Raw genomic sequence first — 12,130 nt, forward strand, 5'->3', positions numbered from 1 at the left:
TGTAAATACATGAATCTCAGATGTAAAATTATTAGATCAAAAGGTAGATATAAAAGTTTCAACTTCCTGACTTCGTAGTGCCAAATTAATTTCCAGAAAGATGTACTATTTTACCTTTGAACTGACCTTTAGTAAAGATTCAAGTCTGAATTTTTATATGGAAAGATTTATGTCTATCCATACATCAAGTCAACTCTCACTTCTTTATATAATGTGGGTGTGTTTTAATTTTCTTTAAGTCATTCACATTTATATAGCATTTAGCTTTTCTTAAAGTCTCAGAATCAGCACAGAAAAGAAACACTGATTAAGTGTGACAAGTTTGCCTAATTTCTCATACATAATATTGTGCTGCACATTGTCAGGTGGTGTGGATGGAAAAGTGGTGTATAGGAAAGGAAGTAAATGTTGGCATTGTATTAAGTTGATTTAATTTTCTTTATATATTATAAAATGATTCTAAAATAAAATAGAAAAACTTTGTTATTCCAGGGGGATAAGCTATCTTATGAATCCTGTTTTCTCTTTAACATTAACTCTTAAAAAAAATTTTTTTTTCTTGTTTTTAGCCATCAGAAGAAGAGAATAACATTGACTCTTGAGCCTAGATAATAGATGAAGTATTGCTTTGTTGATTGTTTCCTCATTACTTGAAGAACTGCTAATATTTAGAATTCTTCCTATCAGTCACAAAAATTCAATTCTAAGAAAATCACATTATTTAGTTGCTCAGTATATAAATCTAAGGAATCAGTTGTAGTCAAGCCATTCTGTTCTAATTTCTCTATTCTAGGAATGGAAAGAAGTTTAAATATGTTGCAATATGGATTTTTATTTTTTAATTTTTTTGGAATATTCAATAGAGAATTAGATTGTAGTTAAAAGTCACTTGTAAAGAACATTTCACCAAGAATTAAGATTCCCTCAACATATTGGGAGGTAGAGATGGGGTAATATGTGTGCATATGCATATTTATTTTAAGCAGCACATTTCCATATGTGGTTTCATTGTAGGGCTTCACTAGAAAACAGTACTCTTTAAAATTATGTCTATAGATATTGAGCCAACCTTTATTATGCATTTATGTGGGGAGTTTAAAGTTGTCTTAGAAGTTTCATCATACACCTTTGGGAAATAATTCAGAAGCCTTAGAGATCACACAGTTTTGCATATGAAAAGCCATCATAGCATCTTGAAGACTCTTGAGCTTACTTTATAAATGCTCTTCATGGGGTTTGGGATGACCCTGTTAAAAGTTGAGCCAGAAAACAACAGGAGAGAAGAGAGTCCTGTTGTGCATAATGACCTTATTTATGAATTAGATAGACCCTTATTTTTGAGCTTGAGTTGATTTGTTCGTCTAAAAGTTTTCTTGATATCTCATGCTTATTTTAGGAACAGTCAAAACACTGTCAACTTTATATTTAGAGTACTTTCTCATTTTAATTTTATGTACTTAATGATTTGGTCACATATTCTACATTTATAAGTATTTAGTGGAATAGGTACTTTTTCATATCTGATCCAGCCAAGTTCAGATTAAGGCTAAGCTTGAAATAACCCACACAAAAATTACTTTTCTTGTGCTTGTTTCAGTAGCACATGTGCTAAAATTGGAACGACACAGAGAAGATTAGCATGGCCCCCACCCAAGGATGATGCACAAATTCATGAAGCCTTCCATATTTTTTAAAAAAGTATTTCTCTTCTTCAAAGTTGTTAGAAAGTATACTTTTGCAACAGTTTGAAAGATAATAATAATTCCATTCTTAGCACAGACCAGCTTGCAAAAGAGTTGTATGGCTCTGAAAGTATTCAAAACTCTAAAATATCAGACAAAAAGGTCCCCTACTTCTAAATTTTGACTTGGGCTATTCACTCTCATTTTCTCAGAAAGAATATGTCAGGTCAGAGTAGAGGAGGTTAATAGATCATAATGAGGTGGCTAGCCCCACCACTAAGGTGTAAAATAGGACAGTTAACATTTGGGAATATCAATAAAGAGGAAACTAAAAGAAAGGTTTGGGGTTGAGACAAGATAAAGGATAGATAATTGGTGGATAAAACTATACTTCAGAAAATTGATATTACCAAATAAGAAGAGCCTAATTTTGCTCACCTTTTGAGCCCTCAATTAGGAGATGTTAAAGTGGAAAGAAAGGATATAATAGATGCCTTAAGGAAAGAGTGCTGGTCAGTTGGAAAAGATATTCCCTGGTAACATGCCTAACACTTAAGACTCACCATAATTAAGAACTTAATTGAAGGCTCTGCTTCTAGGTAAATATATTTTGAATTACAAAATGACTTTTAAAAGCACATTTTTGGATACAAATTTTATGTTGGGTCTACCCTATAAAACATTCCTCTAAATCAGGGGTCAGCAAAACTTTTCTATTCAAGGGCTACATAATAAATACTTTAGCCTTTGGAGGCTATACAGTCTGTCACAACTACTAATCCATCTTAATGGGAAAATAAACATGGATGATACATAAGTGAATGAGTATGACTGTGGTCCAGTAAAACTTTATTTACAAAAATAGGAAGCAGGCCGGGCATGGTGGCTCACGCCTGTAATCCTAGCACTCTAGGAGGCCGAGGCGGGTGGATTGCTTGAGGTCAGGAGTTCGAGACCAGCCTGAGCAAGAGCGAGACCCTGTCTCTACTAAAAAAATACAAAGAAATTAGCTGGACAACTAAAAATACACAGGAAAACAAAATAAGCCGGGCATGGTGGCTCATGCCTGTAGTCCCAGCTACTTGGGAGGCTGAGGCAGAAGGATTTCTTGAGCCCAAGAGTTTGAGGTTGCTGTGAGCTAGGCTGACGCCACGGCACTCTAGCCCGGGGAAGAGTAAGACTCTGTCTAAAAAAAAAAAAAAAATAGGAAGCAGGTCAGATTTGGCCATAGACTATGATTTACTGACCCCTGCATTAAGTGTAAAAATGTTAAGCTACCTGTGTATTTTCGTCTAATTTTTATACCCTACAATCTCTTTGTACAAATTCTCGACATTATTTAGTTACTTCACGGAAACCGAGGGAAGATGAAAAAGATGGCCAGGCATATAAATTTGTGTCACGATCTGAGATGGAAGCAGATATCAAAGCTGGAAAGTATTTGGAACATGGGGAATATGAAGGAAATCTCTATGGAACCAAGATTGATTCTATTCTTGAAGTTGTCCAAACTGGACGAACTTGCATTTTGGACGTCAACCCACAAGTAAGCTGCATAGATACAAAAGCCATTTTTTTACATTTTATTTCTCGTGGAGTATTTTTTTGAGGGAGGGTATGTTTGTTTTATCAGGGTAGGAAGGTGGCTTTTTCTCTCTATTCTTCTTCTATTCTTCTCTAGTCAACCTTCTTATGCTTCCATAGCTAGTTAAATAAATCTCTGATCAGTTAACCAATAGAGGCTGTAGAAACTGTGATTAGATCTGCAGTAGAAGTTTAGTATGTATTACCTGCTCAAGTAATACATAAATGCATATGTTTAGAAATGTCAAATTTATTAATAAAACTCAAACAAGGCTGCAACATAAAGAATAAAAAATTGCCCAGGAGCAGTGGTTCATGCCCAAGAGGGTGAGGTGGGAGGATCTCTAGAGCCCAGCAATTCATGACCAGTCTGGGCAACATAGCAAGACACTATCTCTACAAAAAATAGAAATAGTGGTGTGGGCCTGTAGTCCCAGCTACTCAGGAGGCTGAAGTAGGAGGATCACTTGAGCCCAAGAGTTTGAAGTTGCAGTGAGCTATGATGATGCCACTGCATCCCAGCCTGGGCAACAGAGCAAGACCCTGTCCCAAAAAATAAAAAAATAAAAAATTGAAGTCATTCCTCCTCTCACCTTAAACAAACACACACACACAAACACACACACAATTCATTTTATTCTTATTCCACATCTCTCTTAACCCATCTCTTCCCACTCCTCTACACTCAGCCCAACCTTACTTCCCTACTCAGAGATAAATATTGTTAATTGGTAAGTGTTTTTCTAGTCATTTTATATGCCTTAAATACAAATATATAATTAATGGGTTTTCTGTTTTTGTTGTTTCCTTTCACATAAATGGAAAAATTCTATACAGATTCTTTAGGGTTTTTCATTGTTATTAAACAGTATTTCTTGAAGATCTTTTCATGTCAGTTACTGTAGAGCTCTTTTTCTGTGTAGTTGCTGCATAGTACTTCAAAATATGGAAGTACATTTATTTACCACTCTCCAATTAATTAACACTAAGGTTATTCTACTTTTTTCAATATTAACAGAATTCTACAATTAACATAGAAAGAGTTTACATCACTCTTAATGATTTTTAGGTCATTAAGTTTTATACTTTCCTTTGTTCAAGAGGAACAGAGGAGTGAGACTGAGTTCAGAACAAGATAAATGGATCACTGCTTTAGGAAAGTATTACATGGAATCAGAAGGACAGGAAGGAGACAGATATTAAATTATGTCCTTAATCTTTAGGAAGAGGGCAGATATACTTTTATTTATACTAAAGCATAGCATAATTCAAGTTCTTATACTACATGAATTGGTTTATAATTATTCTTCTATGTAGGCACTGAAAGTGTTGAGGACATCTGAATTTATGCCCTATGTGGTATTTATCGCTGCTCCAGAGCTAGAGACGTTACGTGCCATGCACAAGGCTGTGGTAGATGCGGGAATCACTACCAAGCTTTTGACGGTGAGCTAACAATATTCTTTTCCTTTTAAAAATTTTTACTTTTCTTTTGAGCATGTTTAAGTCTAATTATGCTTATGAAATAAACATATATAAGGTGTCATAAAATAAAAATTCATTCACTAGATGTAGTTAGGATTTGGAACAGTATTACTTTTACTTGAAAGTCATTGTTCACTTTGCTTAAAAAAAAAAATAGTTTCCTTTTGTAAAATGAAATAGACCAGTATTAAAATATACATATTAATCCAACCCCCTCTTTTCACTAATGAGGTAACTGTGCTCCAAGACCATTAACAAGCATGTTCATCATCTGGTTTATTACTGGTAGAGTTAGGTATTCTGGTGTTTAATTTCTGTTCCATGTTTTCTCTTTTTCTCCCTCTCTCCTTTTTCATATTACGAAAATTTTAAAATATATACAAAAGAGGGAAAAATGAGCACCCATGTACCATTACCTAGCTTCAATAATACATGGCAATTCTTGTTTTGGTCAGACCCCTCCCCACTTCCTCCTTCACCTTGAATTATTTTGAAGCAAACTTTTGATATTATGTCACCCATACTTTAATATTTATCTATAAAAGATAGACTTTTAAAACATGATCATAATATTAATACACAAAAATTAATAAGTAATAGCTTAATATCATCTATATTTGAATTTTTCCAAGAATTTATAATTTTTTTACAGTTGATTTGTTTCAATCAGGACCCAATCAAATTCAGGATTACAGGATTAACTGCTTTTATATGTCTAATTCCTTTCTCTTAAGCTGAATATTCCAATTCTTAAAACACTTGAAATGTTAAAATTAGAATATCACAGATAATTGTTCATTTGCTTTATTCCACAGTACAAACACCACAGTTTGTATGTCAACAGTATGAGTATATCAACACAATAAGTATATCAGCACAACCACCAGTGGTATGATTACTGTGAACATCCAGCCCCCACCCAGTTCTTTCTATCCTTAGAGTATATCCCACTAAGTATGTGTAGTCAAATCCCTCTGCTTTAAAGTCACTTGCAGTATTTCCTCTCTGTGTACTTAGGTCAGTTATTATTCTTTTTGATGTTTAAATTGTCCTGTCTTCAGCTAGTAAGTAGGAGCCTATTCAACTTGGCTTCTGAGTCTTTTTAACACAATTCCAATAGTCTTTGATGATTCTTTGCTTTCTGATATGACAAGCTATTCCAGGTTATTCTACATTTCCTGGCCCAGACCCCAAACCAGCTATCCAAAAGTCCTGGTTTCTTTTAGAGGGAAACGGTACTTAAAGAGAATATAGTCTCTAAGGGTGTATCTTCAACTCAGTTGGACATTGTTTCTAGACCTTTTCAGTAACTAGAGGTAGGAAATGTATTTTTCGTTTTTAGAAAACATACATCATTAGGTCAATTTGATAATTCCAATTCAAACTTTACATTATTTTTACTTCTTTGACTTTATATTTGCCTTTTTTCCTCTTATCCTGAAAATCTTGATTCCTGTTGATATTAAGATAAAAGTTTCAGGCTTTTATTTAATTGATCTTAGGATATATCCCACTAGATGTTAATTATTTTATTTTAAAGTCACTGAAATAATTCCTTTCTGTGTGGTTGTAACATAGATCTTAAAGATAAATCTAGCTTTTCTCTGTCCTCTCCACTCTATTCTCTCCCACTCATAGGCGGCTGTTATTGGTAGCCAACTCTACTATTTTATTTTTTAATATAAGCAAGTTTGTATGTGTGTCCTCCTTCCTCCATTTCTTACATAAATGGTAGCTTATTATATACCATAGTCTGCCTGCATTTTTCTATTACCAGTAAATCCTGGAGTCCACTATATAGCCTTAGAGAGAGAGTCTTTATCCCTTTTCCATCTGTATGACATATTCCATTATTGTTACAGGATTTGGGGTTTTGTTTTTTTTTTAAGAAATCAGATTGCTAATGACTATAATAGGTAAGAATTGCTTCAAGTTGAATTGTGGCCTGTTTATACATCTGTGATCAAAGATATTTTAGTTGTTTCAAACTTATTTAGCAATCTAAGTGAAAGTATTAACCAAAGTATTAATATAAGTATTAGGGTTCCTCAGGCCTAGTGGGTGGATCCCCTTCTCTCTCTACACTATCCCATGTTTTCATCAAAATCATTTACATGCATACCATTGTTATTTTAATGATTTATATACAGTGGGCCTAGACCTCAGAGCTCCAATTCCTATAACCAGTCACCTGCTTGATGTCTCCACTTAGATGCCTCACAGACATCTGAAACTTACCATATACAGAGTAGAACACTTTGTTTTCCTCCAAAAATTATGCACTCCCTGACCCTCAACTCTGTATCTTCTACAGCCTCCCATTTACTCAATCCAGAAACCCAAAGGCTACCCTTGATTTGTTCATTTTGCTTTCTTTTCACATCCTGATAATGTGAAAAACTAATCCTGATGCTTTTGTCACCAAAATAAATTTCTAGTCTGGTGTTATTTCCATCTCCTCTGCCCCCATCATAATCCAAGCTGCCCTTTTCTCTGACCTGGATGATGCCATCAGTCATCTTGCTTCCACTCGTGCTGTGTCACATTCCCACTCAGGACACACAGAAGTCTTTCCATCGCATATGGGTCCTCCGTGACCTACCCACCTCCAAGCCCTCCATACATTCTAGTCTTTTTTCAGTATCTTAGATGCACCAGGGTCATTTCTCTTATTCCCTGCATTGCTATTTTCTCTGCTTGGAATGTTCTTTCACCCACTATACACATGCCCACCTTCGTATTTTCCTTTAGTACTCAGCTTAAATGTCATTTACTCAGTGTCTTTCTAATTACTTTATTTAAAGAAGATCTCTTACAGTTCTTTGTACCTGGTTTGTTTCTTTCATAGTACTTATTACAACTTGCAATATTTTATGTTTATAACATAAATAAATTAAAACATAAAATAAGTAAGAGATAAACTGTCTTTTTCACTAAAGGGTAGGAGCACTCTCTGTGTCCTACTCATTGATATATCCACTGATTCTGAAACATAATAGACATTTTAGTGTAGGAACTCAGTATTTGTAGAATATGTAGAAATATAGTGAAATTTCAAAACACTTGTGATTTTATGCAAAGCTTTTCTTGCTCACACAGAGCCCATTACTTACTTAGGTACTCCCTGTGTCATTTCAAAATGATTAGAACTGCTTTATGAAATATAAAGAATATTAGGACAAAAAAGTGTGTGAGTGTGTTTTGGTGGGGGCTGGGCAGTAGGTAAAGTTACTCTTCAAAATACACTTCTCTAAGATTCTCTGACTTTCTTAGAAATAGGCAGCACATTTGGTTTTGAGCTTAACAGTCACTGCAAATTGGGTTCCACAATTTACATAGGCCGTAAGATAAAAATCTTTCCAAAAGGATGATATCATTAAGCTAAAAACCAGTCATCTGCAATAATTCTTTCTTTACCTTAGATTCACCCTTAGATTATTGTCAGCACTCTTAATTAGGAATCTTATCCTAATATCAGTGAAGCAGAAGATACAGAATACTCAGAAATGTAAACATGAGTATAGCTGGAAAGACTAGGATATGAACAGTGATGTCTTTCTTCTTTAACACTCTATAGATTGAATTTTGAAGATTCATATCAGAATTACAATAAACATATCTAACCTACTTATTACTTACATTCACTTTTAGTTGGAGTTTAAACAAGTAAATATGCATTATAACATAAGCATTTCCTTTTAAAACTGTTCAACAGGACTCTGACTTGAAGAAAACAGTGGATGAAAGTGCACGGATTCAGAGAGCATACAACCATTATTTTGATTTGATCATCATAAATGACAATCTAGACAAAGCCTTTGAAAAACTACAAACTGCCATAGAGAAACTGAGAATGGAACCACAGTGGGTCCCCATCACCTGGGTTTACTGATGACTCAGTAAGGTTAACAATTAAAATTAAACTTTTAAAAAGTGACTGCAACAAATAAACCTTCTGCTGAGAAAATACATGCACAGATAGAAGAAATCTGCCAAGTCCAGGCATTTTTATTATGTAGATTGAAATAACAGTACACTATTCTGAATTTTTATATAAAATGTGGTTGGGAAGGTGTACTAATATATAATTTATCTTAATTTTTCTAACTTTTTATGGATAATCTTTCTATTCATATCACATAAAGAAATGCGTTGAAGCATTTTGTATATGTTTTGATTTAGTACCCTTGCCTTTTTCATCAAAGGAATTTTCAAATCATTCACTCTAACATTGGTCTCACATTTTTCACTGTGATAATGAATACTACTTGAAATAGTTTTGTAATGCTGTTATTTAGTTCAGTATTTAACTAGTGAAGGGTCAGTTACTCTTAATAGAAGAAAATAGTAATTATTGATCTTCTTAACTGAATTTCTTACAGAAGCAGAATTTTAATATCAGTGCTACAGCTAGTCTACTACCATTTAAATCTGACATCAGAAGTCTGTTCAATTCACATGGTTTCATTATTTCAAAGATGTATGGCTATCCATTCTAATTTATACAGATATATTAGTTTCGTCTCTTCATTTCTATCTTTAGTGAAAAATTGAAGAGCAATATCTTGCACTCTCTTACGAGGTTATTCTTTTTATTTGTTGCAGTGACATGCTGATGCTAACTAATTTAACATGTACACAGTACGTTCTGGGGCTGGAAGCAAGGTCATGCAGACTGAGAGAGTGCCTTATCCTATAAAACCTTAAAGCAAAATGACACTTGGAGAAAGTTTATTTATTTTCACATGTAAAACTTTAACTGACAAAATGAACCTACTGCTTTAAATGGTTTTTTAAATTAGGATATGGTCAGCAAATGTATCATGCCTCTGCAAATTTCTGTGATGTTTAAAGATGCCTCTAAGTTTGCATTTGGGGGTTTTTGTGAATGATCAATGTGCTTTTTGAAATGTGATGTGGTCTTAGGATACCTGTTCTATTTGTTGTGTTGAGAACCAAATCGATTCAACAATTTGAAAAATTGGGAAATAATTGTCAGCTGTTTTATATATATATATACACACACACAAAATATATACATTATATAATATGTATATTATATATATTATATAGTATATTAAATAATGTTTTATATATTTTTTACATTTCTCTTAAGAAATGCACTTTTTTGTTTCATGATTAGGGAAAAAAGTTTTCCTTTAAATGCATTGACATACAAATTTCTGCATTCACCTTAGTTAATATCTTCCTTTAGGATTCTTGGATGGTAGAAATTCTTCTTAAAATATATTGGGAGATGCAGCTCATCATTAACACAAATTTACCATACTTTATATTGCTGCTATCTTTTCACATAAACAGTGTTCATATACATCAAAGGGTTAGGTGCTTAAATATTGGTAGTCATCTTTGTCTGGTGATAAGCACCAGACACCTGGCTGCTGAATTTGTTTTTTTCCTCACCAAAGCTGTCACATTCCAATGCCAGCTGGGAGGACTTTGAGGAAAGAGAAAATATATGACAATAAGTAGTATTCACACATTGTTTTAAATCTTTTTCACAATAAAACAAAACACCCAAGTTGCTATATTATTAAAATTGGAAATCTATAGGTGTTTTTTTTTTAATTCTAGAATTTTATAGCCAGAACATAAATTCATGTTCCTTGTTCTAGGATAGGAAATTGGTGACAAAGCTGATTATACTCTTTTAATAACTTTGGAACTTTTAAATCATGTATATTTACACCAAATTCTTGGCTTCTCAAAGCAACGTGAATCAAAGCACAGTATGAAGGTGATGTCCTATGACTTAATGTTTCAACACACTGTAAATTTAAATAGAAATTTCAGTTCTGCATTCTCAGGAAATGTGTAGTATTCTCCAACATACCTTCGTGCTGCTGCATGGAGCCTCTCTAAACAGCTTTGGTATAATTATAGCAGCACAAGAGGTTTATCTGAAAAATATTGCAACCATTTTGGTACAATAGAGATAACCTTTACAACATATATATTGTTAGCCTTATCGTGTGACATAAAATACATATTATTAGAAAATAGTGTGTACTTAAAGGAATTATTTCTATTATAAATGGTATTCATGATTGATTACTTAATGCATATTAGATTCCTCCCAATATAAAATGAAATTATGCAGTTTAGTTCATTTCAGTCTACATACCAATGCTGAAGAGAATAAATTTAGAAAAGTTCGTTGTATCTCAATGAAGAATTATCAAGTTTGAAATCCATGTCCCATCTTAGTCTGCAGGAACCAGCGGTGCTATGCTGGGGCAAGAAGCCCCAGAGGCCCCAGCATTCTTCTTAGGTCATGAGAGTATACTTGTGATCAAGGAAACGTGAACTTCTCTTTTGGGACGGTCTAAGATAATGAGCTATACTGAAGAGAAAATGGCTTAAAGTGATGTTGAACAATTGGTAATAGTTAAAATACACAAACATGCATATGCTTTTGGGAAGCATGATGTGCCAATACATTAATGTGCCTGAGGGTTCCTTGTGGACATGGGAGTGTCCACATTCAGCATTCAGGGCATGACTATATACAACTAAAGATTATATACATATATTTTTTTTTTCATTTTCAAATGTACAAATAGTTGTAGAGGTGATGTCCTGGATAAGTCATTTAACCGTAACTAGTGGAATACATGTGATTCCCTACACATAGAATTTTCACCTTCATTACAGCCATGCAGTCTCCATTTCTTTGTGATATTTGGATAATATCAAATGTCAAATACATCAGGACTTTGTTTATTTTGGCTAGCTCTATTCAATTGCTGAACATAGCTTTCTAAAATAGAAATTGTTTCAGAAACCCAGTATAACTACAGCAATAGCAGCCTAAAGCCTAGATTCTAGAATCTAATAAATTTATAATCTTTATAGTCGCTTATAAGGAGATGTTTCCTTTAGAACAGCAAATTGATTATTAAGACAAGTTTATAAAATAATCCAAATTAGCAATCAAATACAATAGTGTGACATTATAGATTATGGCAGATACTGTTTTGACCATAATATGCCAATGACAAAAAAAGATGATTCTTGCTTTAAAAATTTTAAATAAAACTTACTTTTATGTATAACAAGTGTCATGATCCCAGTGATTGGAGTTGACTTCAACATGGATAGTCATAGGGTTAGGTAAAATTATTTTAAATTGGCAAATACTGAAGATAAAAGTTTTAAAAATTGGTCAAAATAATAATCTACTTACATTTTACTTTTATGACTTCTGAAATAGCACTCCACTATCTAGAAATGACAGGCTAGAGAGCCAGTGATTTTATAATAATGAATCTTTATACTAAATATGAAAAAGGCAATCCTGAAGTTTTATGTACATATTAATGGATAGCAGTTCATTTTTAAATGTTTGAGTCATCATA

General features: G+C 33.4%; 1 protein-coding gene and 1 non-coding gene across 2 annotated transcripts in view; both read left to right on the forward strand.

Annotated features, from left to right (window-relative positions):
• Positions 1–8,911, forward strand: part of PALS2 (protein associated with LIN7 2, MAGUK p55 family member) — a 107,208-nt gene extending 98,297 nt beyond the window's left edge. Inside the window, exons 10-12 of the mRNA XM_045564349.1 lie at positions 3,026–3,228; positions 4,584–4,712; positions 8,467–8,911. Coding sequence (XP_045420305.1) covers positions 3,026–3,228; positions 4,584–4,712; positions 8,467–8,643 — 509 coding nt within the window. The 3' untranslated portion in view covers positions 8,644–8,911. The remainder of the gene's footprint in view (positions 1–3,025; positions 3,229–4,583; positions 4,713–8,466) is intronic.
• Positions 1,585–1,691, forward strand: LOC123647817. Its single transcript, XR_006738356.1, has one exon. It is a non-coding gene; the product is annotated as a U6 spliceosomal RNA (small nuclear RNA).
• Positions 8,912–12,130: the final 3,219 nt, after the last annotated feature.

The sequence above is a fragment of the Lemur catta genome, chromosome 11, assembly GCF_020740605.2.
Source record: "Lemur catta isolate mLemCat1 chromosome 11, mLemCat1.pri, whole genome shotgun sequence".
In the NCBI taxonomy this organism is placed as follows: domain Eukaryota; kingdom Metazoa; phylum Chordata; class Mammalia; order Primates; family Lemuridae; genus Lemur; species Lemur catta.